The 23,980-nt window shown below is 56.2% G+C and overlaps 6 protein-coding genes across 6 annotated transcripts; 4 read left to right on the top strand and 2 right to left on the bottom strand.

Moving 5' to 3' along the window:
• The first annotated feature begins 332 nt into the window (after nucleotides 1-332).
• Nucleotides 333-4,442, top strand: SODALDRAFT_168703 (nonsense-mediated mRNA decay protein). The gene is made up of 5 exons (XM_028606991.1): nucleotides 333-522; nucleotides 626-670; nucleotides 818-2,970; nucleotides 3,038-4,340; nucleotides 4,408-4,442. Exons 1-4 carry the CDS (start codon nucleotides 504-506, stop codon nucleotides 4,199-4,201), a joined length of 3,381 nt encoding a protein of 1,126 aa, XP_028466507.1. The 5' UTR covers nucleotides 333-503; the 3' UTR covers nucleotides 4,202-4,340; nucleotides 4,408-4,442.
• On the top strand, nucleotides 4,245-4,890 carry SODALDRAFT_333322 (hypothetical protein; the record flags this gene model as incomplete). The annotated part of the gene is made up of 1 exon (XM_028611936.1): nucleotides 4,245-4,890. A coding segment is annotated over one exon (163 nt), but the record flags the coding sequence as incomplete, so codon positions are not given.
• A 1,305-nt stretch (nucleotides 4,891-6,195) lies between these two features.
• On the top strand, nucleotides 6,196-9,084 carry SODALDRAFT_350870 (hypothetical protein). The gene is made up of 2 exons (XM_028613505.1): nucleotides 6,196-6,329; nucleotides 6,392-9,084. Exons 1-2 carry the CDS (start codon nucleotides 6,291-6,293, stop codon nucleotides 8,882-8,884), a joined length of 2,532 nt encoding a protein of 843 aa, XP_028466505.1. The 5' UTR covers nucleotides 6,196-6,290; the 3' UTR covers nucleotides 8,885-9,084.
• A 1,284-nt stretch (nucleotides 9,085-10,368) lies between these two features.
• On the top strand, nucleotides 10,369-13,539 carry SODALDRAFT_168640 (hsp70-like protein). Its single transcript, XM_028606990.1, has 6 exons — nucleotides 10,369-10,670; nucleotides 10,769-10,830; nucleotides 10,955-10,986; nucleotides 11,068-12,517; nucleotides 12,621-12,986; nucleotides 13,070-13,539. Exons 1-6 carry the CDS (start codon nucleotides 10,658-10,660, stop codon nucleotides 13,358-13,360), a joined length of 2,214 nt encoding a protein of 737 aa, XP_028466504.1. The 5' UTR covers nucleotides 10,369-10,657; the 3' UTR covers nucleotides 13,361-13,539.
• Nucleotides 13,540-14,303: 764 nt separating this feature from the next.
• On the bottom strand, nucleotides 14,304-17,760 carry SODALDRAFT_277315 (hypothetical protein; the record flags this gene model as incomplete). The annotated part of the gene is made up of 4 exons (XM_028608055.1): nucleotides 14,304-14,550; nucleotides 14,656-16,616; nucleotides 16,700-17,206; nucleotides 17,314-17,760. The coding sequence occupies 4 exons, from the start codon at nucleotides 17,758-17,760 to the stop codon at nucleotides 14,304-14,306; spliced, it is 3,162 nt and encodes a 1,053-aa protein (XP_028466503.1).
• Nucleotides 17,761-18,673: 913 nt separating this feature from the next.
• Nucleotides 18,674-23,077, bottom strand: SODALDRAFT_277774 (hypothetical protein; the record flags this gene model as incomplete). The annotated part of the gene is made up of 5 exons (XM_028608084.1): nucleotides 18,674-20,496; nucleotides 20,609-20,931; nucleotides 21,002-21,528; nucleotides 21,598-22,719; nucleotides 22,847-23,077. The coding sequence occupies 5 exons, from the start codon at nucleotides 23,075-23,077 to the stop codon at nucleotides 18,674-18,676; spliced, it is 4,026 nt and encodes a 1,341-aa protein (XP_028466502.1).
• Nucleotides 23,078-23,980: the final 903 nt, after the last annotated feature.

Here is a 23,980-nt window from a genome sequence, read left to right as displayed (position 1 = left end):
GATGACCCCAACTCCGCCGTACACGTACAGCCGCTAAAGTACCGGATCTATACAGGTTGAGGTTGGTCCCTGACCATTTTCGACTCGCCAACAGCAGAAGCCGCAGCGAGAAGCCGCAGCGAGAAGCCGTCACTACTCCCGTCCTCAGCTTCTGCTTCTGATCCCTGCACCCTCTTTTGGCACCTTCTTGCCTTTTCCTGCCTTTCTTTTCCCTTACCCTCTTTCCACGTCATATCTAAGGTATCTACGTCTCACGGTCTTGCTCCTTCGCCAAACCGCCAAACCGCCAAACCGCATGCCCCAGGGGACTTACCGATGCCGATCTTCATCATCGACACGGACCGCCACCTCTCTCTAGGCCCTTTATCGAGTCCGTAGCAGCTCTGGTCGCGAATTCCCTTCCATCAGGCTGTGCGGATGTAGCATCTCAAGGTCCCCGGACCCCCCTCCCCCCTCCCCCTCCACACCACGTTATACTATAGATTTCCCATTCACGATCCGTCATGGACCGTGCCAGGAAGCGTCAGTCCCCCCTTTACTCCCCTCCTCGACCTTTCCTATCGACTTTATATCGACTTTATATCGCGATACCTTATACCGACTTCATATTGACTCTATTACTTAGGCGAACTGCGCTCCCTCAACTCTCGTGCATGGGATGGCGAGAAAGGTCAGTACTCCTCGCGCCCCGTCTCCCTACCCCCCCCGGTCTTTCTACCTCCCTCCTACCCCCCTTCTACCCCTTGGTGCTTTCTCTCATGGGCTATAAACTCCTAGTCCTGTCAAGCTACTGACACTCTGCTCGCCAACTACCTAGATCTTGTCCCCGTGAGCAAGTCTCTCGACTCATCCCTCAAGAAGAACACAGCTTTCATTAAGCGACTGCGCACTGCCATTTCCGCCGCAACCCTGAACACCTTCCTCCAAGAGATCCGAGCTTTGAGCCTTCACAAGTACCTATCCGAGATCATATCTGCCTGCTATGAGGGCCTGTGTCGCCTCAAATCCCCTGGCGAGGTCGATGCCGGCGTGGAGATTGTCAGCGCCCTCCACCAGCGTTTCGGTCCTGCCGAATTCACCGAGCATCTCGGATGGCTGCTGGGCAAGGGCATGGCCACCCCCGACAAGAGCGCCCTCAAAACCCTGGCTGCCGATGTTCGAGAAAAGGAGGAGAAAGACCGCCTGACCCGCCAGCGCGTCCTCCTGCGCGTCGTCACCGAGCTCTGGCTTGTCGGCGTGCTGAGGACCTTGGACCATGTCACCCGCCCGGACGACGCCACCAAGGGGGCTACCGGCAAGGTTGCCGAGCTGAAGCACAAGACGGCCACCGGCAAGGGTGGCCCTGCCGAGCCGTTCCCCCTGGAGGTTCTGAAGGACCTCCTTGGCCATGACCGCGAGCATGCCAACCTGCCCTTGCTCGTCATCTTCGTCAAGGCCTTCTCCTGGGACATCCTCGGCGTCAAACCTGCCGGCTCCGAAGGCCGCAAGACGGTCGAGGAGGATGGTGCGACCATGCCCTCCAATGGCTCGGCCCAACATGCGACCGACTCTCTGCCCGAACCCGGTGCCGATAATACCGATGCCTATGCCCATACCGGTGCCGATGCCGATGCCGATGCCGATGCCGATGCCGATGCCGATGCTGATGCCGGTGCCGGCGCGGACGCCGACTCTGCGCACCAGCCTTTCACCCCTCCCGACCTCCGGGAAAAATTCAAAAACGTCCTCAAGCGATACTTTGAAGACGTCAAGGGCCATCTCATCCGCGACCAAAAGGCGATCCACGCGCAAGCTCGCCGAAACGCCGAGGCTTACGTCAAGTCGGGCGAGGTCTTCGAAGACCGGCAGGCGAACTTTGAGAAGCAAGTCAAGGCCCAGGAGCGACTGGTTGCCAATGCCCAGGCCATTGCCGACGTCATCGGTGCCGAGATGCCCGACCTCAAGGACAACGAGGATTCTGGCGCAGGCAACGGCTCCATCGGTCTTCTCAAGACCGGGGAGTATCTCAAGGGCTTGGCCGACGGCGCTGGTATCTGGGAAGACGAGGACGAGAGACGCTTCTACGAAAACCTCGTCGACCTAAAGGGCAAGGTGCCGGCCATTCTGCTCGAAGATGGCAAGAAGAAAAAGCCCGAAAACGACGAGCAGCAGGTCGGCAAGAAGCCTACCGACGCGGCTGAGGGCACCGAGCCCCTGAAGCCGCCCGAAGCGATGGACGAGCAGTCGTTGGCCATCGCCAACAAGACCATCGGCGCCCAGGTCGATGCTATCATCGCCCGCCTCCCCGACCTGACCACCAAGGAGGCCATCGACGAAACGGCCGTCGACTTTTGCTTCCTCAATTCGAAAGCCTCCCGGAACCGGCTCATCAAGGCCCTGACCGAAGTTCCCAAGGGCCGAGGCGATCTCCTGCCCTGTTGGGCGAGGCTGGCCGCCACCTTGGGCCAGTACATGCCTGACATCCCCAAGGGTCTCGTCGACTACCTGGATGCCGAGTTTCGCAGCCTCCAGAGGCGCAAGGAAAAGGAATTCCTCGGGCAGGTCCGCCTCGCCAACATTCGGTACCTCGCTGAGCTTACCAAGTTTGGCGTCGTCCCCGAGCACGTTGTCTTCCACTGCCTCAAGGTTAGTATGGACGACTTCTCCAAGATGAACATCGAGATCATCTGCAACCTGCTCGAGAACTGCGGGCGATACTTGTTGCGCAACCCGGACACGTCGCCCCGCATGGCCACCTTCCTCGAGACCCTCCAGCGGAAGAAGTCGGTCCAGCACATCGGCCAAACCGAGCGCATGCTCATCGAGAACGCCGTGTACTACGTCGACCCGCCCGAGCGGCCTGCCATTGAGCAGAAAGAGAGGACGCCCATGGACCTGTTCATTCGCCGGCTGATCTACATGGACATGACGAAACGAAACGTCAGCAAGATCCTGAAGCAGATCCGGAGGCTGCACTGGGAGGAGTCGGACGTAAGTTTTGTCCCGGTCGCTCCCGAAACTGCGTACATCTGTTAACTCTCTTTTTCCCTCCTTTCAGGTCGTAGGTATCCTCGAGAAGGTGTTCTCCAGGCCAGGCCGTGTTAAGTACGGGAATATCCACCTCTTGGCCATCCTAATGGGCGCTCTCTACCGTTACCATGCGTCGTTCGTCATTCGAGTCATCGACAACGTGATCGAGTCCGTCGTCTTCGGTCTAGAAATCAACGACTACAAGTATTACCAACGGCGCATCGCGGAGGTCAAGTACCTAGGCGAACTTTACAACTACAGGATGGTGGAGCACCCGGTCATCTTCGATACCATGTACAAGATCGTGACGTTTGGACACGGCGGCCCTCCCGTCCCCGGCCGAATCAACCCCTTGGACCCGCCCGACGATTTCTTCCGGATCCGACTGATCGCGACCATCTTGGAGACGTGCGGTATGTACTTCGCCAAAGGTGCGGCCGGCAAGAAGTTGGACTATTTCCTGTCCTTCTTCCAATACTACATCCACACCAAGCAGATGTTGCCCATGGACATGGAATTCATCGTACAGGACACTTTCTCCCTGACGCGGCCCCAATGGAAGCTCGCCACCAATCTGGAAGAAGCGGCCAAGACGTTCCAGCTCGCCATCGCGCAAGACCAGAAACTCTCGGGTGCCGAGAAGGCCGCAGCCGAAGCCGAGGCAGCCGAGGCGGACGACGCTTCTTCCGCGTCTTCCGACGACGACGAGGACGGCGATCCGGATCTGCCCGAAGGCGAAGCGGACGGTGACGAAGACGCGTCCGAGTCGGACGAGAACGAGATGGGCCACGAAGACGAGGAACATGCGGGCTCGGGGCGAGACTCCCACTCGAACTCGGACGACGAGGCCATCGTCGTTACGCGGCAAGAGCAATACATTGATCCGGAGGAGGAGGCCGAGTTTGAGCGGGAGTACGCCAGGATGATGGCTGAGAGTCTGGAATCCCGCAAGTTTGAGCGCAAGCCGCTGTTTGACGTCCCCTTGCCGGTGCGGCCCAAGACCAAGGATCTCTCTAGCTCGAACGACCCGGCGGCATCGGGACCTGGTCCTGGCCCTGGCCCTACCATGGCATTCTCGCTTTTGACGAAGAAGGGCAACCGCCAACAGGTAAACCCGTCCAATAGAATAAGAAGAAGAAAAAGGAGAAAGAAAAAAAGGAAAAATTGGGAACTGACAACAGTGGATTCATAGACACGCACGGTGGAAGTGCCATCCGATTCGACGTTCGCTGTCGCGATGAAGAACCAGCAGCAGGCCGAGAAAGAGGAGCAACAGCGCATCAAGAACCTCGTACTCAATTACGAAATTCGGGAGAACGAAGAACAAGACGGTGAAGTCACACCTAGCCAACGACCTTTCCTCGTCGGAATGCCCAGCACTGACGACCAACAATCTAGTTCAAGAGAAGCCGAGCAGTTATCACTACAACCGGATGGACCGGGGCAAGGAGCGTGGCGTCCAGCGGTCGCGTAAACTTCAGCTCAGCGACGTTGATTGGTATGAATCCTCCGGCAGACGTAGTAGAGAGGGTGTAACCGGAATGCCTGCGCGCAAGCAGTCGTATCTTCAGCATCGGACAGGAGAGGGCAATATCAAGCGACCATTTCCCTCTCATGTGGCGATGGGACGGAACAAGCGTATTCCGTCCGAGGCGCGAAGCCGGCCCTGGCGCAGTTTCTCGCACGAACCGCAAACTCTTTCCGAGTGACATGGTTTTATAACAGGACAGTTACTGACAGGGATGGAATTTCGTGTCCACCGCTCTTACAGGACTTGAGACAGCAGCAGCAGCAGCAGCAGCAGCAGCAATCTTTCTGCAAAGGTTTCTCTTCTTTTCGGTATAGCGTAGATTAACGCACCTCTCATCCGAGCACACGCCGAACTAGGTACGGTTACGACGATACGGTTCGTTGTTCGTCGTCCAGCCGAAACGCAAGGCCGAGATGGTGGAAACACTGCTGGCACCTGTGCTATGTGTGGAGAACAGAATTTGGCGCGCGAGAAAGAGCCTCGTCTGCTCATCAGGACAAGGTCGAGTCAAGTCATCGGTCCATGCCGTTACCGCCGAGGCGGCGTCCTTGCACGAAACGCCACCGGTGCCGTCTGCCCTTACTCTCCCCAACAGAGCAAGAGAATAGTAGGCAGGGAAGACAGAATGCGAGAAGCGAGAAGCGAGAAGCAGCGAAAGGAAAAAGAGAAAAGGCGATGGCGGTCTTGATTTCAGATGGCGGCGATGTGCCAAGACGAGGTTGTGGCGTTGCGGGTGAAGGGACAGGGGACTGAGTGTTTCTGGCGCAGAGACATGTGGGAGGAGCGGAAAAGAACGTGGAGGCCTGACCAGCGGTGGGATTTTTGGTGGAGAGTTGGGGATCTGACAGGATGCGTATTCATATTATCCTGTATCTCATGCCCGGATTGTGGACATGGTCTGCTCACTCGACAGCCTCCATTCGTTTCGTGACAAATGTTGCGTGGATGAGATGAGTGGGCCTCTGTCCGTGGTCAATATTATCCAACCTAGGTATGAATGCATAATCACAGTCGTTACGGGGAAGATATATTTTAGAGGACGAGCGTTTTGCAAGGGGCGTTTGTCTGGTAGTGGTAGTGGTAGTGGTAGCGGTAGCGGTAGCGGTAGCGTCTCAGTCGTCGTTATATCAGTTGCGTAGTTTCGCGATAATTACAACTTCTAACAAGACTCGATACAGGTAGCTGGTTCGCTTTCAAATGGTTGACGAAGTGGCTAGTTAAACGACGGGGCCACGGGTTGTCGACTGTTTATGTCTATCATGACACGACTCCTGGACCGTCGAGAGCCGAGAGGCCCACGTATCGGTGCTTCAAAAGAAAAAGAAAAAAAAAATGATGTCGTTCATTGGCGACGGCGGGGCAATAAAGGGGTTTATACGAAGTACGGAGTACGTTGAATCTTAGTGGAAGAAGACAAGGAGACTGATCCTATATTTGCCTATATTTCCTTCGTATTGGCTCCTTGCCCAGCCAGACAGAGCTGCAGGTATCCGGACCCGCCAAAAGAGGCCAGAGAGACCAAGGGAACACGGAGAGAGATGCAGCAGTAGCAGCGGCATTGCTTTGAGGCATTGCTTTGAGACATGCAAATCGGGACACCCCAGAACCTGAACCTGAACCTGAACCTAACCTCTCTCTCTCTCTCGCTCCCTCTCTTCCGTTTCGATCAAAGATTCCTTCGCCATGTTTCATCTCGCAATCGCTACCGAATAAAGTTTGTAATGCTAAAACTTGGAAAAATATAGCCAAAATGGCCGACGACATTACGGCCGAGTGGCCGGTAAAAGACGTACGTTGTGATGGCTGTGGCTTCTCCCCCTTTCGTGCAAACGGCGCTGACTTTGTTCCAAGATTGTATATACTTCCATCGTCGGCCTCATCATGGTGGCAGCCTTGTTGGAATGGTTTCTGTGGATAGCTGCTTTTCTCTACTGTCTCTGGAAGGTCTTTGTCAAAGCGGAACACTGGACCATCCGTGTCTTGTCGGTGGTGGTGGCCTTCTTCTTCACTGCTCTACGACTGATATTCCTCCCCATCATGGTCGTCACGCTGCCGCTGCCCAGCGCGGTGTCCAGGCACTGGCCGGCCGACATGGTCCACTTCTTCCAGTGGTTCGCCTTCTGGACCTTCGCCGGGCTGCTCACGATCCCCTGGCTGTTCTGCACCTACCAGCTGGTCACGCACCAGCTGGGGCGCACCAAGCGGATCAAGCGGCTCCTCGACGAGGTGTCGGCGCCGAAAGTGGTCATCGTCATGCCGTGCTACAAGGAGGAGCCCGAGGTGCTCGCCGCGGCCGTCAACTCGGTGGTCGACTGCGACTATCCGCCGTCGTGCATCCACGTCTTCCTGTCGTTCGACGGCGGCGACGAAGACGACGAGCTCTACCGAAACACCATCGAGAAGCTCGGGGTCCCGACGGCGCTCGACTCGTACCCCAGGAGTATCGACGTCACGTACAAGGCCGCGCGCATCACCGTCTCGCGGTTCCCGCACGGCGGCAAGCGGCACTGCCAGAAGCTGACGTTCAAGCTCATCGACCGGGTGTACGAGGCCTACCTCCGGCGGAACGACAACCTCTTCATTTTGTTCATCGACTCGGACTGCATCCTGGACCGGCACTGCCTGCAAAACTTCGTGTACGACATGGAGCTCAGCCCGGGCAACCGGCGGGACATGCTGGCGATGACGGGGGTGATCACGTCCACGACGAAAAAGCACAGCCTGCTCACGCTGCTGCAGGACATGGAGTACATCCACGGGCAGCTGTTCGAGCGGACGGTGGAGTCCGGGTGCGGGGCGGTGACGTGCCTGCCGGGGGCGCTGACGATGCTGCGGTTCTCGGCGTTCCGGCGCATGGCCAAGTACTACTTCGCCGACAAGGCGGAGCAGTGCGAGGACCTGTTCGACTTTGCCAAGTGCCACCTGGGCGAGGACCGGTGGCTGACGCACCTGTTCATGATCGGGGCGAAGAAGCGGTACCAGATCCAGATGTGCACGTCGGCCTTCTGCAAGACCGAGGCCGTGCAGACGGCGCGGTCGCTGGTCAAGCAGCGCCGCCGCTGGTTCCTCGGCTTCGTCACCAACGAGGCCTGCATGCTGACCGACTGGCGCCTGTGGCGGCGCTACCCGCTGCTCGTGCTGGTGCGGTTCATGCAGAACACGATCCGCACCACCGCGCTGCTCTTCTTCATCTTGCTGCTGGCCATCATGACCACGTCGAGCCGCGTCGACCGCCTGCCGGTCGGGTTCGTCGCCGTGTCGCTCGGGCTGAACTGGTCGCTGATGCTCTACTTTGGCGCCAAGCTCAAGAGGTTCAAGGTCTGGCTCTACCCGCTCATGTTCGTCCTCAACCCGCTCTTCAACTGGTTCTACATGGTCTACGGCATTTTCACGGCAGGACAAAGAACGTGGGGTGGGCCCCGGGCCGACGCGGCGGCGGCGGATACGAACACCACGGCGCGGCAGGCTATTGAGAAGGCGGAGGAGGCGGGCGATGACTTGAACGTCGTGCCCGAGTCGTTCATCCCGGCCGCCATCGCACGGAGGGAGAGCATCCGACAGGAGAAGGCCGCTGCTGGAGGGCGTGGTGGTGCTGCTTCCCCTTACGGGCGAGGTGATGGTGGTCATTATTACGACAATGATGTTGATGATGTTGTTGATGACGATGATGATGAGGATGATGATAATTACGAGGAAGAAGAAGGGCTAGGTGGGCTCGGCAGAAGGGGAAGCGTGGTTCGACCCCCCGACGCGGTGGATGGGCGGTTCGTGGCACGGTCCAGGACAAAGGGAGGCTGGTATGCTCACCCGGACGAGTCGCCTCTCACCAGCGTCGCAGTTGACGACGTCGATGACCAAGGGGACGTTGGTCCCCCCCGCCGGAGACTCGGGTCCGGATCGGGATCGGGATCGGGATCGGGATGGCGGGGTAAGAGCAAGGTCGACCGGACCGAGTCGAAGCGCACGGTGGGCAGTTCGGGGAGCGTTTCGAGTCGGATAGAGAGGTTCATCATGGGAGAGGAGGATCGCAGGAAATACGAACTAGCAACGCAACAACACCAACACCAACACCAAGAGCAACAGCAACAGCAACAGCAACAGCAACAGCAGCGGCAGCAGTTTCACCAGACGACCCGGGACCAGACGATACCGCATTGGGGACGTTGGCGAGCCGCCGGCAGTGCGAGAGACGGTGGGAGAGGCAGTGGGGGAGGCACTGGAAGTGGCGGCGGTGGTTCCAGACGGACGTCGGTCCCTCCACCGGGGAGAGTGTTCGAGTTCCACGACGCAGCCGAGTTGAGACGCGCCGGATTTAGCGATTCCCCATTGTCGCGGAAGGAGTGACACTATATCTCCGAATGGACTCCTTTTTTGGAGTGACTTGGTTTGTGCGAGGACCAAGGACGGAACCGAAGCACGGTCGAGTCATCACGTGGGGGAAGGAGAGTCATGGAAAAGGAAGATGGGGTCACGAAGAATGAAGTTGTCAAGTTTCACAAACGAATAATCTCGAATAATACCTACTCTGGTACCTACCAAAGTACATTTACTTACGTTGTACTCGGTGGGGCAACTCGGTGACTCCTCCGTACCTTAAACGAATTGCAGTGTACGCTGTACACTGTACATCTACGACCTCACCAATAGAGGAGGGGTTGTTAACGTGACAAGACGCATTCTTCACAAAACGCCGAGGCTTGACAAGACTGTTCGACCGTTTTCCGGATATCTCTTTCGCTGCACAGAGAAGAAACGGTGAAGCATGAAGAGGGACAACAGAACGGCAATCGAAATCCATTCGTACAAAGTACTCTCTCTGTAGTGTATCACCCCATTCTTCTCGCAAAACCCAACATGTGCTTCTGTATTGCTCTGTTTATACGGCATACCTTAGGTAAGTAAGGTAGCCAATGTCGGATGATGATGACGTAAAGGTATGCTAATGAAATGGGAATTTGGGGCGGGGAGAAATTGGAAATTCTGATCTGGCATCAAGGGCCAAGTACTTTGTAGGTAATATGGGAAGGAAAGGCCTGGGATGGCCAGAGGACAGAGAAAAAGGGGGAGATCGAATGAGAGTTTGTGATGCTGAGACGAGTCGAGAAAGTTCTTTTGAATTCGACGACCCTTTGCCGTTGGTGGCGGGGCAAGTCATTGGTACTAAATGGGTACTTTGAACGGCCTCCGGGCACTTTGGTGGGGCTCTGATGTCCTCTCAATACGTGGTCCATTCTCCAAAACTTGGGCGAGATGGATTTGTGTTTATCATGGAGGAAAACTTAGACAAATGTATCTCTCCTGTCATCGGTACTTCTTAGTCTTGGGGAAACGACCGCGAGTCCTGCCCCTCCATCTAGAGAACTAGCATCTTGGGCAGGTATGCCTCCTTCGTACCTACCTTATTACTTTACTGCAGCTGCCTACCTTATTACCTAGGTATATATCTACGAATACTTCGTACCTACCTGAGCTATATGTACCTACCTGCCTGCCTTTACGTCGTGCTTTCCCACGAGTAACTGCGACCAGAGACGACTGAAATTTTCCTTATCGACCAAAAGAAAGAAGGAAAACCAGCATCGAACATCACCATCACCGCCTATCAAAACCATCACCAAACCCCAAATCCCAAATCCTCCAGACACAACACACAACTTCAAGCGAACCGAGTTTTCACCCTTGGCTATTTCTCAATCAGCTAGTATAGTGAAAAAAACAGAAGCTTGGAAACCCCGTCACTCGTCTATTTTTTTCTTCTTTTCTTTTTACCCCCGGACTCAACTTAGTAGATAACCGCCTGGCCCACTCGGGGTCTTCCAGAAAAATCTCTTCTTTTTTCTCTTTTTTTTTTCTTTTTTTTTTCTTTTTTTCTTTTCTTATTACTTGTTTGCTGCCCCTCTTTCTCGACTCTCTACCTTTGCCCACCAAATTTGATCTCATCCCTCCCGCAATCTAAAGATCTCTCTGACCGCCTGCTTGACCGCCACCCCACCGGCCCGGTCCTTTCATACCTTACCTGCCTTTTCCTTCGCTGCAAGGCACAAGCCTCGCTGCCCACTTTCCCACCATCATACACGCCCACCATCCCCAACTACAGTTAACCTTCATACCGCCATCATGAGTGTTGTAGGTAGGTTTGCGTCTCCCCCGTTGCCCCTCCCCCCCCCTTTCCCCCGAGCAACCCTCACTATCAATAGCCCTCAAACTAACCTTCTCCCTCCTCTCTAGGCGTCGATTTCGGAACCCTCAAAACCGTCATTGCCGTCGCGAGGAATCGTGGCGTCGACGTGGTATGTATCCCTTTCCGTCTTACCTCTGCCGAGTTGAGGTTATGCGACCATGACCACAGAAAAGAAAAAAAAAAAAAAAAAGGATCGAACTAGACTAACAATTCATCGCGACACCCCGCCATAGATTACCAATGAGGTCTCCAACCGATCCACCCCGTAAGTCTTGTCCTGCACCCTCTCCCCCTGGACTGCTTCTGTCTTGACGAACCGTAATGCCGACTGAAATCCCTACCTCAGGTCCATGGTGGGATTCGGTCCCAAGTCGCGATACATCGGCGAGACGGCCAAAACCCAAGAGATGTCCAACCTCAAGAACACCGTCGGCTCCCTAAAGCGCCTAGCAGGCCGTAGCTTCAACGACCCCGATACCCAGATCGAGCAGTCCTACATCTTCGCGCCCCTCGTCGACGTCAACGGCCAGGTCGGCGCCGAGGTCAACTACCTCGGCAAGAAGGAGAAGTTCACCAACACCCAGCTCATCGCCATGTACTTGAGCAAGATCAAGCAGACCGCCGCCAACGAGACAAAGCTGCCCGTCTCCGACTTCGTCATGAGCGTCCCCGTCTGGTTCACCGACATCCAGCGCCGCGTCCTCATCGACGCCTCCGAGATCGCCGGCCTCAAGCTGCTCCGTCTCATCAACGACACCACCGCCGCCGCCCTCGGCTGGGGCATCACCAAGCTCGACCTGCCCGGCCCCGAAGAGAAGCCTAGGCGAGTCGCCTTCATCGACGTCGGTCACAGCAACTACACCTGCTCCATCGTCGAGTTCCGCAAGGGCGAGCTGGTCGTCAAGGCCACCTCCTACGACCGCCACTTGGGCGGTCGCAACTTTGACCGCGCCGTCGTCGACCACCTGCAGAAGGAGTTCAAGGGCAAGTACAAGGTCGACATCATGGAGCACCCCAGGGCCCTGGCCCGTACCCTCGTCGCCGCCGAGAAGTGCAAGAAGATCCTGTCCGCCAACCAGCAGGCCCCCGTCAACGTCGAGTCGCTCACCCCCGACGTCGACGCCTCCAGCATGGTCACCAGGCAAGAGTTCGAGGCCATGATCGAGCCCCTGCTGAGCCGCGCCCACGTGCCCCTGGAGCAGGCCCTGGCCGATGCCAACCTCACCAAGGACGACATCGACGTGGTCGAGGTCCTGGGCGGCGGCTCCCGCGTCCCCGCCCTGAAGGAGAGGATCCACAGCTTCTTCGGCAAGACTCTGTCCTACACCCTCAACCAGGACGAGGCCGTCGCCCGCGGCTGCGCCTTCAGCTGCGCCATCCTGTCCCCCGTCTTCCGCGTCCGCGACTTCGCCGTCCAGGACATCACCCCCTACCCCATCGAGTTCACCTGGGAGAAGGCCGCCGACATCCCCGACGAGGAGACCAGCCTGACCGTCTTCAACCGCGGCAACGTCGTGCCCTCCACCAAGATCCTGACCTTCTACCGGAAACAGCCCTTCGACCTCGAGGCCAAGTACGTCAACCCGGACCAACTCCCCGGCAAGATCAACCCCTGGATCGGTCGCTTCTCCGTCAAGGGTGTCAAGGCCGACGGCAAGGACGACTTTATGATCTGCAAGCTCAAGGCTCGCGTCAACATCCACGGCGTTCTGAACGTCGAGAGCGGCTACTACGTCGAGGACCAGGAAGTTGAGGAGGAGATTAAGGACGAAGACGGAGACAAGAAGGACCCTGATGTACGTTTTTTTCATTCTTGTTCTGACCCACCTCCCCCCCCTCTTCTTTCACTCCCTTTCTCCCCTTACTTTTCCCCATTTTACCAACATGTCCAATTTCCAGTCTATTTCCGGCCGCGCAGATCGATTCCTAAACAAGCTAACCCGCACCTTCTCCGACAAGGCCATGGACACCGACAACAAGGAGGAAGCTCCCAAGAGGACCCGTAAGGTGAAGAAGCAGGTTCGCAAGGGCGACCTCCCCATCTCGAGCGGCACCGCTGCGCTTTCCGAGGCCGCCAAGGCTGCTCTCCTGGAGAAGGAGTCGGCCATGGTGATGGAGGACAAGCTCGTTGCCGACACGGAGGAGAAGAAGAACGAGCTGGAGACGTACATCTACGACTTCCGGAATAAGCTCGACGACCAATATGCCGAGTTTGTCAGCGATGATGAGAAGGCCAAGATTCGGGAGAAGCTGGACGCCAGCGAGGTGAGCACCTTTTTTTTTTTTTTTTTTTTTTTTTTTTTTTTTACCCCTTCCCTACCGAACTGCCGTCTAACGAAAGTATGCAGGACTGGCTCTATGACGAGGGCGATGACACCACCAAGGCCGTATACATCGCCAAGTTCGACGAGCTGCGCGCCATGGCCGGTCCTATCGTGCAGCGCCACTTCGAGAAGGTAGACGCCGAGCGTCGAGCCGCCCAGGAGAGGCTCGAGGCCGAGCGGGCTGCCAGGCGCGCTGCCGAGGAGGCCCGCAAGGCCGCCGAGGGCGACAAGGGCGCCGATGCGACCAAGGACGAGGAGATGACCGATGCCGAGGCCAAACCCGAGGTGGAGGAGGCTGGCGAGGGCACCAAGTAGAGGATCTCCACGTCTCCTATGTCTCTCTTTCTTCGACGCGTATGATGGATGATGATCTGGCGAACCGGTTAGATAGAATCGGGCATGAATTCGGAAAGAGCACGATTGTCGCTGGTGGAAGCAAAGGGCAAATTGACGGAAGGCAGCCGGAAAGAGCCAACAGCCTCCGACGAATGACCGCGGATGACCGCGGATGAGCAAAAAAAAGTAATGAAAATAGCACATAGAATAGACCGATGTCATGAACTCGCTCCTCTTTTGTTGTTGCCTCGAACGTCTTCCTTTGCGTGAAAGAAAATCGCGCGAAGAGGGGTGGCCCGACTTTCGAACTGAAGACCATCTATCAAATAATCACATATGAGAATTGAGGAGAGATGTCCTGCGTATCTATTCAGCCGTGGACAAAGGCCGTCCGTACATGCTGAACACATAAAAATCACTTTGTATACTCTCACCGTACTTCATACTTGCGAAGCTACAGAAGGAAAAGAAGAGGGCCGTGTGCTCACTGACGAAAATCTATTTCCGGCTTTCCATGCTTATCCTTCTCTTCGTTTCACTTTTAGCCGTCCATGTCCTGCTTCACTCTGGAAAGGACATTTTCCATAATGCATTAAACTAAAACGTCATCCGCAGACAGTAAGGGAGGCTCAGGGGGAGAAGCAACCGTACAGCGAGGAAATGAGGGGAGAAGATGTGGAAACCAACGGTGCGGCCCCCCCAACCCCCTTTCCTGTCGTCCCTTTTTTTCTTTTCCGCCCCCCTTCAGCGCTCACAGCAACAAGTTTGGTTTCCTTCCCATGGACTACTGCCGACAGGGAAACCTGAACCTCATCCCAAACAACATAGAAGGAACTCGTGAACGACAATGGATACCCAGCGTCTCCAGAGCCCGAAGATCCGGAGTTCTCACGCAGAACAACAAGATGACCACCCGAGACGCTCACTGAATGTCGAAGAGCGGCTTGAGTTTGACGATGAGCTGCCACTCGTCGTTGGTGACGTCCTTGCGGTAAAACTCTTTGAGGGTGTTGATGCTCTGGCGGGAGATGAGACTGTACAGGGAATCTTCTTCCTCGAGATGGCGGCCGTACGTGGGCTGACTGCCGCCCATTTCGATCTTGACGGCCACTGACGGCTGTCCCTTCTTACACACCGGGATCTGCTTGTGATCGCGTTCAATCGAGGTCCTATGTAGAGATGCGGGTTAGTGAGTTCAATTGGAGAAGGCTAGAGAGGGGAAAGGAATGAAAGGGGGAAGAAAAAAAAAGGAAAAAAGAAAAAAAAAAACATACACTCGTCCCAAGCTGATAACCTCCTTGACATTGGTCACCGGGTTCGTCTTGACAGCTGCAATAGGAGTATTGATCTTGAGCTGGCCATCCGTAACATCGACACCGATAACGATAGGGTTGGTCTTGTTGAAGACGGCCACCGTCTTGAGGACACACGGGAACACCGCCAACATCTTGGACTCCTCCTTCTTCTTCTCGAGCAGCGCGTCCATGTGCTTGGTGAACGAATCGAAGAGATGGTAGATAATGTCGGCCGTGAAGACCTTGACGCCAATCTCGTCGGCGTAGGCCTGCGCCTCCTTGTCCACCTTGACGTCGAAGCAGAGCATCACGGCGTAGTCGCGGGCCTTCTCCAACATGGTGCCGGTCTGCATCACGTCGCGCTTGAAGACGGGGCCGATCCCCACGTTGGCCACGGGGATCTTGCAGTCCTTCAAGAAATCGAGCAACGCTTCGAGCGAGCCCAGCGTCGACGCCTGCACGCTGACGCCGCGGCCCGTCTTCTCGACCCGGTTGAACAGGACCGCGAGATCGCCCTCCACCTCGTCCGCGAGGTCGTCCTCGTCATCGTCCGGGCCCACGACGAGCAGGCGAGAGCCGGCAATGGCGCCTTCCAGGCCCGGCCCGCTGATCTTGACACCCAGCGCCGCCTTGACCTCCTTGTTGTGCACGTAGGCCGACTTGACGCGGAGCTCCTTCATCGGCGCCGGCGTCAACAAGGCTCGGATGTTCGTGACGATGGCCCCTTCCACACCGCAGAGGACGATCTTGTCGCCTTCGCGCAGGATACCGTTGGACAGGATCACGTCGATGGTCATGCCGAAGCCCTCGATCGCCTTGACCTCGAGCACGGTCGCCTGCACCTCGGACAGGTACATGAGGGACCCGACCATGCGCTCCTGCGTGAGCTGGACGATGAGCTTCAGCAGGTCCGGCACACCCTCGCCCGTGTGGGCCGACGTGGGAATCAGGGACACGTTCTTCGCCATCGACTTATTCTCGTAGAAGAGCTCGGCATTGAAGCCCTGCTCGGCGAACAGGACCTTGGTCTGTTCCAGGCGGTTCCTGAACTCGTTCTGGACGCCCTTCGATTGCAGCGCCAAGCTCTCCTGGAAGCCGTTGTTGTCGACCTTCTTCCACCCGTACAAACGATCGATCTTGTTGAGCGCCACCACAAACGGAGTTCGCCGATCGCGCAGTAGACGCATGGATTCCAGCGTCTGCTGCTCGAGGCCGTGCATGATGTCGACCACCAGAATGGCAATGTTGCAAAGGGACGAGCCACGGGACCGGAGGTTGGAGAAGGACTCGTGACCGGGCGTATCGATGACGAGCAAGCCGGGCACCTTGAACTCAAACTTGCCGTCCCGGTTGACGACGGCCGTCTTCTGCTTGATGGCTTCCACGGGGAAGTAGGTGGCGCCAATCTGCTGGGTGATGCCGCCGGCCTCGCCTTCTTGGACGTTGGTCTGTCGGATCTTGTCCAGAAGCTTGGTCTTTCCGGTATCGACGTGACCCAGAATACAGCAAATGGGCGAGCGGAGGTCGTCCTCGGACCGAGCCGCCATCGCAGCTTGGTGTGCCTTTTCTCGCCTCTCTGCAGCCTCTTTCTTACGCTGTGCTTCTTGCGCCGCCATCGTCCGCTTCTTGGCCGCTTCCTCTTCGTCTTCTGACGACTCCGATTCCGATTCTGATTCGGTCTCCTCCCCTGCCGGCGCATCCTTCGTCTTCTTCGTATCCTCCTCTTGGTCGGACTCGGCATCCCAGCTGTCCTTGACATCGGATTCCTCAGCGGCGGCTTCCCAGTCATCTTCAACATCGCTCTCTTCCTTTTGTGCGGCCTTGGCAGCCTCAGCCTCGGCCCTTTCCCGGGCCGCCTTCTCTTCGGCCTCCTTGGCGAGCTGCTCGGCCTTTTGCCTGGCACGCTCAGCAGCTTCGGCGAGCGCCGTCTCCTCGTCCACCTATGCAAAAAAAAAAACCCCCCCGAGTTAGATTTTCCTGGAACCCCCAGCTACCACCATATTGTAGGGACGAGAGCACAAACCTTTTCGGCGGCCTTCCGCCCGGCCTTCTTCGCTGCCGGCTTCTTTTTCTCGGCGGCAGCTTCTCCAGCCTCACTTGCCGGACCGATCTTGATGCCGGCAGCAAGCATCTGCTGGAGCTTCCGCTCATTCCTTGCCTTCTCTTCCCTCTGCGCCTTTGTCATGTAGGTGCCCTCCCTCTTCTGCTGCTCGATCTTCTCCTTCTCCCTCTGCTTCTTGAGGGCTTTCTGCTCCTCCTTGCGCTTTAGCTCCTCCTCGAGACGCTTGGCTTCTTCGGCGGCCAGAGCTTCTTCCTCCGCCTGAAGACGAGCTTCTTCTTCCTGCCTACGGCGAAGTTCCTCCTGTTGTTTCTGGATCATGGCGAGCATCTTCTTGCTTCTGGGACCGCCCGTAGTTGTCGGCGTTTCGGCAGCGGGGGCCGCGGCCGGAGCAGAGGCGGGTTTCTTCTCGGCAGCCTTTGCCGGTTCGGCGGGTTTAGCAGCCCCTCCCGCGGCTTTCTTTTTAGCAGCCTGCATGCCGGTCACAAAACAGTCAGTCAGATTGCTGTGTTTCTTATGCACAACGTCATTTTTGACGACGCTGTTCAGAGGAATGAATATATGTATAGGGTGCTCACCATTTCCTTCTTGCGCTGCTTTTCCTTCTCCTTCTTCAGCTTCTCCTTTTCAGCCTTGGTCAAGACACGAGGAGCCTCGGCCTCGCCGTTTTGAGGCTGGGCTGTGTCCTCGGCGGCGGGGGACTCGGCTTTGCCTCTGCCTCCCTTGCCTTTCCGCTCGGGGAGAACCCACTCGTCTTCCATAGTGGCCTCCTCTGCAGCTTTAGGCTCGGCGCCGGGAGGATCCTCCCCTTCCAGTTCATCCTGAATGCCCTTCTTCTTGCGCTTCTCTCTGTTTTTACGCAGTGTGGCCATAAGGCCGCCGGCGGGAGCGTCGTCTTCATCGGGGTTCTCAGCACCGGCATCGGCACGATCGGCAGGAGCAGAAACGGGAGCTATGGTCTCGCCGAGCTCGGCCTCCCAATCATCATTGCCGCCCTTCTTGTTTCCCTTCTTCTTAGGCGGCATTTTGACGTAGTGAAGGTTCAGAATATATCGCGGTGCTTTGTTTCTTCAAGATAAATACGAGAGTGAGCGTCTGGTGATGATAAACGGCTAGTCTCTCGAACGTCGGACGGGGCGTACACGAAGCTCGCGGGCTTCTAGCGGTTCAGTAGAGGAGGTGGAGGAATGAGTGAATGCGGAAACTGGACTTCACTTCCGGGTCGAGTCTGACACAACATGCTAAGGTACCGAGACCTCTGGTTTTTCTAGAGCCGAGCGGTTTGACGGCACTTTGACAACCACACGAGACGGTTGGTGCTGATGATTTCTTCTTGCTGTAGTGTTGGTGTCAGTTGGACGAGGTGGAAAAAAAGAAGGGAAAAAAAAGTTGAAAAATTACGTCCAGGTGAGAAGTGCGCCGCCACTTTAACTCAACAATGTATATGCATGTAGTGTGTACATCTACGTGTGAAAGGTTTTAGGTTTACGAGCCGCCACCAGTCATTAGTCCTTTGCGTACCTTAGGTAAGCCAGGCGTTAATTACTCCGTAAGGTACCCAGCCCCTCCAGCCCCGCGGCTCCAAAACGAACAGGTGCCCCGCACAGATAAAGTACCCCATATTCTCTTATCAGGATCATTGTCCCTTTATCTACCTTACCTTATTAACTCCTAACTCCGGTCCTATCATTGTTTACACGTGTAGGTATTTTATTATATTATTAGGATGGGCTTTCTTTTGTTGAACGGGTATTGTACGCAGGAACCAAATAGGTAGGTGATGAGATTGGTACAGGACGTAGTCTAGTACTTCGTACTTTTTTTGTGATAAGCAAGGCAAGGTAGGTATATACTTTTAAGTACCGAGTAAAAGGGCAAACCTTCCTCTCCTCTTCGTCCATCATCATCCTCATCTCACCCAGACCTGGGCCCTCCCATCTAGAAGACAGGGGAGAGATAATACTCCACAACGTCATACGCCAATTCGACGTACTTCTGATGCGAGCCGTTAAACCCCGTCGTCCACTTCCCCCCATCCAAGCTATCCAGCCGCTCGCGCAACAGGTCTGCCAGCCTGGTGTCTTGGCCGTGCGAAAATAGCTCCTCCAACTTTCTGGCATCGAGGCACCTCTGCAACACGTCTCCGTCGATATGCTTGTTCCTCGGCGCATCATGCGGCTTTATGACGGGTCTGCCCTCTCCCATGCTCGCGTCGTCCTCGCGATGAGCTTCGTCGTCCGAGGCCCGCTGACGCCTCACGACAAGTGTCTGAACGAGCCTCAGGAACCTCCAGGCTTCCGTGCTCAAAAGGGAGAAGTGCTGAAGCGACCCGTTCAGGCACATGCCGAAGATGTCCGCCCCGTCCACAGTGCTGGGGATGTGGCCGAACCGCGGCTCGAGAGCCAGCCAACTGGGTCGGACGCGGCCACGCCGGAGTCTCCTAACACCCGCGGGGAGCCTGCCTTCGAAGACTACCTGGAATTCCTTCCCGGGCTCCTTCCACGGGACCCAGACCCCGACGAACTCGCGGGTGAGCTCGCAGATCAACGTCACCGGCCAACCAAGCGTCTCGTCGCGGCTGTCTCCCATCTCAATATAATGCGTTGCATGCCGGCTACCAACGTCGCTGTGCACCAGCTGGCCCCCTGCCTTGAAATTATAAATGAGCAGCGAGTGGTCCAGCGTCAGCACGTAGACCATGCCCTTGACGAGACGCAGTGAAATGGCGGGCGAAGGTAGCTCTATCCCCGTGTGGCCCCTCAACTTCCTGTCGTTCAAATCCAGGACATCCCAGTAGAGCGTTTGCCCCACACAGTAGATCAGATCCGGCCCGTCACCTACAACGGCGTAGATGGGCTTGTGCTCGCCGACGGTCTTCTTGTACCGCGTCCAGTATCGGATGCGTCTAATTGAGCCGCCCTGTCCACTCATGTCACCTCCCTCTTCGGAAGAGTAGGCGGCCCGTTCGGTAGAGACGACGAGCAGCTGTCCTTCCTTTGTCGTCACCACCAGATACAGCCAGGTCCTCCCATCCTTCTCGTACACCCATTCCACCATGTCATGGATCCTTCCTGCGGACTTGCCCAGCCCATTGATGAAGTCGACGCGGCGACCCTCCTTTTCGGTAGGCACAGAGATGTCCTCACCGCTGTCGGGATCCACGATAGCAAGGGTGGCCTCTCCCGATCTGGTCCTCATTGCTACTACCAGGCTTTGCATCGTCTGTGAAAAGAGGAGCTTCGTAGGTGTACCGTGCAACGGTAAATACCTCGGGATAGCCCGAGGCTTCGGGAACAGCTCGGAGACAAGGACCCGGTCGTTGGAAAGAATGAGTACACTTACGTGGTCGCTTTGACCGATGCTGTGCCTCAAGACCGTTGCATGGTTGATGGGGGGAGATGTCATCTTCGGGTCCTTGACGTCATTGGCGATGATACGATGCCTTTGCCTAAACCGTCCCGTCTGCCTCGCATCGAAATCTTGAAACAACACGAGCTGCTCGTCGCAACAAGCCAGCACCGAGCCGGGAAGATGTCGGTTATGGACGGGGAACACGTCGAGCGCGACCGATGCAAGTTTTTGGCGCGAGACGAAAACTTGCAAAGGTGCATGGCCGCTCATCATCGTCATCATAACGAGGTACCCGCTTCGGCAGCCCAGGGCAATGCTGGTCGCAGACGCAGTCTCGTCCACGATGGCTATAATGGTTATGGCTTCCAACGAAAGTGCGCCTTCGTTGGTGGCCGTTTCGACTGCGAAATCTTTCAAGTCAGCCCATCTGATGCGTCATTGAGGACTACCGGCTAAGGTCCTGCGAAAACCGCTGCTAAAGGACTCTTGTCAGGATTATTGGGATGGTAAAATTGAACTCACCAGCCTCCAGTCTGTTTAAGATCGGAGTCACCTCGTTGTTTTCGTCTAGAGCATATACCGCCAAATACGCTTCGTTCTCGTGCCAGATGCCAGCCAGCAACTGCTCTCGGTCGCCAATTTGGCCGAAAGCAAGTGATGTGACTTCCCCGGTGACATTAAATGTCTGAGATAGAGACGCAGAGGCATCCGCAGAGTCCACGCTGAAAGTATGGATGAACGACTGGGTTTCTGCACGTGTTGAGACGGCAACACGACAGGCTCTAACGGTGGCCTGCTCGACTTTCCCCTCGATACCCGGAAAAGAATCGTAACGATACCGCACACTGTCGCCGAGTCAGGGCCTCTTCACGGCATGGTAGGATGGTAAGTGGGAGTTGCAAGAGATTTTCTCACCTCTGAGTCGTTGTTATCAGAGTAATCGACGTTTCCGTCACCTGTACAATGCTTTGGTCCGAGAATTGGGCCGCTGCCAAAGTTCTCGAGCCCATGTCAAACTGGACAATGTCGGGATCCGGCCGGTCAACTTCTAACGAGTCGCCCCCTGAGACTTGGAGGACATCGGACGAGTCCGGCAGAGCCAGCAACAAGTAGTATCCTGACCCGACAACAGGCAAGCCTGCTGCCGCGAAGACCCAGGCTTGCTTTACAGGAGACCCGTACGGGATCTCCCAGCCGACATTGGCGGCAAGCCCCCAGCGGAGCTCCGTGACACTTCCTTGCATTCCCTTGCCGGATATCGCGAACATCCTGTCGCATTTCCTGGGCCGAGGTCCTGGATGGTCTCGCCAGTCGGCCATTAGGTTGCCTCGAGGGCTCGCTCGCTGATCCCATGATGTGAACTCGTCTGTCGTGACAAAATCCAGAGCAGGAGACCAGTTGGGGATCGTCCCCAACTCGACGAGAGGCTCCCTTGGCCGTAACTACTCGAAACAAAGAAAGGATTGTTAGTGGTTTATGAAACATAGTGGGTTGTGCGTGGTAGTGTATACCTGGCAGATCATTCCCAGGCCAGAGTCCCCCATTACAATAGCCACGTCGGTAAAAGCATCGTACATTGTCGTGAATGCGGTGGAGATGGTGCAGTTGCAGCTCCCGACGTTCATACTTGCCTCGACGACATCGGTTGTATTGAACTCAAGAAAGACGATGACACCGTCCTCCCTCGCGAGATAAATGTTATCCTTTCCCTCATAGTACCCCCTTCGCCGAACGGGCCGATCCCATGCTGTCCATAAGGGGCGCTGAAGCCCGTGGTAGTAGGACGTTGTAGGGTGCGTGCCGGGATCGAGGCCTTCATACGCAGGAGGCCCCTGTAAAGGGTCCTTACAAACCGCAATGGAATTCTCCGAGACTAAGAGGAACGAATTCCTGACAGTCAGGGGGACCAGGAAGAGCGGCATGCGGTGCTGTCTTGGCATGCGGTGGCCATGTTTCTCCACCGAAAGAGCTCGCTCAAGATCGTCTCCCCTCTCCCAGTCGTAGAGGACCATGCTGGAGGCCCCTTGCTTCACGAGAATAAGAAGTAAAATGACGTGGAAATCATCTTCCGGCCGGGGATGGAGAAACTCCATCTTGTGTATTAGTGCCTGAACGGGCCTGGGAAAGTATGTCTTGATGGGGTTGATGGACATGTGGCGAGAAAACTGCTCGGCCATGACTTCCCAAGACTCGAGCTCGTAAACAATAAACTTGTTATCAACACCGGCGACTGCGATGTACCGCGAGTTTGGGTCCACTGCCACATGAAACCCTAGGTTGCCGAGCCTACGGCCGGGGTGACAAAACTGAGACGCGACAAACCGCAGTTGATTCCCGTACCGGCGGATGAAGAGAAAGACGAAGGAGCCTGATTCAAGCACCAAGAACAATAGGTGAGGCGGTAGGGCGGTCTTCGGACGGCGGGGGGTGGTTGAAGAATACCCGGACGTGAGAAGGCCCTCCTCCTCATGTTTGACCTCATCATAGGCCATGTCATCATCCCCTGCTTCGGGCCTCTCGAACAGGTTGCCGATGACGTGAGCATTCTGTATGCGAGACCCGAAATCGGCTTTCTTCAAGATCTCGTGGAGTTGACCTCCCTCTCGCAGTTCGTTGACCTGAACATAGTGGTCCTGTTTTCGGGTGTGAGTTTGGGTCAAAGGCCGAAAGCTGCTTCAGGAGCTGGGGAGAGACATTGAGACCCTCCACTCGCGAGCATGCTTAAGAGAGGTCTGACGGGGAAAATAAAGCGGGACTTACGCCTACGAACACAACATCGTTGTAGCGGGCCGACCGCAGACGAGCAGGCAAGACCCAATGAGCAACGGGACTTTCGACGATCGTCCTTGTCAGAATGCCACAGGAGGGAGGTTCCGGAGGTGTGTCTTCGGCAGGGGGGTTGGGCGTGGAAGTCCCTTTGAGAATGGTATGGAGGTTAACGGTTTCTGTCCGCCATTGCCCGTCCCTTAAAACGTTGGTTTGCAAGGCCATGACGGCAGTGGCCGCGCAGTCATATCAAGCCTGAATGATAGCCAGAATGATCCGCCAGAGGCCAAAATAACGAGCCCGAAGGGTAGGGAAGCGGTCGAGAAAGGCGGTGGACTAGAAGCGGTTCCCCGCGGAAGTCAGGGGTAAAATCCGAAGGCAGCGCGAAGCAAATCGTGGGATAGTCTCTTTGTGTTCGGCGTTTCTAGCATTGTCAACAGTCGTTGTGATTCCCCAAGTCCCTCTGCCCGTCAGTTGGGGAGCAGTTGGAAGGGACGTCTAGGGAGGGAAAGAAAGCAAGAGCTCGGTATGACGGCGCCTATACAGAGACCCAGGGATCGTCGTAGCGTTCCCCGAGGGGCTGGAATCGAAAATCAAGCGAACAGGTGACCAAGAAACCTGCAGCGTGGGTCGGTTTTTGGACAACCAGCCCGCGTTCGACGGATGCACTATCTCCGTCTACCTGGGCAAACAGGACGTAACAGCAAAAGCCTTAAACCGTACAGATGAATGGCGGTTATCGGTGACTGCGGAGTGCTGTAGTGAACTTGAGGACTGGAGGACTGGAGGACTGGTGTATGTGATGATTGACGAAGATCCAGAAGAGTCACGACAGTTCTCACGTCGTATCCAGGGCGGGAAGTGTGGCCCGGATTTGTCCCTCACTCGGCTCAACCCTTGTACAAATAGTACGAGGTGGTGCTGCTCCAGTCTGGGAGATTATCATGTAAGGTAAATACACGTCATACACGTCCTGTGGGGAACGAGTATTCGAGAGAGGGGGCCTAGAAGGGGATGAAGATGGAAAGATGGGCAGGGAGAGACAGTGAATGGTGTGAAAGACGATGCGAGCTCCCGCAGACCAGGTTCAATGTAGAAGGAAGAAGGGTAAGGTAAGGTACCGTACCG

Source organism: Sodiomyces alkalinus, assembly GCF_003711515.1.
Source record: "Sodiomyces alkalinus F11 unplaced genomic scaffold SODALscaffold_5, whole genome shotgun sequence".
Taxonomy (NCBI): Eukaryota; Fungi; Ascomycota; class Sordariomycetes; order Glomerellales; family Plectosphaerellaceae; genus Sodiomyces; species Sodiomyces alkalinus.
Note: the sequence above shows the minus strand (reverse complement) of the source record. Positions and strands in the feature narration are given on the sequence as shown.

Bases quoted from the DNA above. Each gene is read 5' to 3' on its own strand.
- SODALDRAFT_168703 (XM_028606991.1), top strand. The intron at 671-817 runs GTCAGTACTCCT...CCAACTACCTAG, and splicing joins TGCATGGGATGGCGAGAAAG to ATCTTGTCCCCGTGAGCAAG. The intron at 2,971-3,037 runs GTAAGTTTTGTC...CCCTCCTTTCAG, and splicing joins TGCACTGGGAGGAGTCGGAC to GTCGTAGGTATCCTCGAGAA.
- SODALDRAFT_350870 (XM_028613505.1), top strand. From the start codon at position 6,291: ATGGCCGACGACATTACGGCCGAGTGGCCGGTAAAAGAC. The intron at 6,330-6,391 runs GTACGTTGTGAT...CTTTGTTCCAAG, and splicing joins CCGAGTGGCCGGTAAAAGAC to ATTGTATATACTTCCATCGT.
- SODALDRAFT_168640 (XM_028606990.1), top strand. The intron at 10,831-10,954 runs GTATGTATCCCT...ACCCCGCCATAG, and splicing joins GGAATCGTGGCGTCGACGTG to ATTACCAATGAGGTCTCCAA. The intron at 12,518-12,620 runs GTACGTTTTTTT...TCCAATTTCCAG, and splicing joins GAGACAAGAAGGACCCTGAT to TCTATTTCCGGCCGCGCAGA.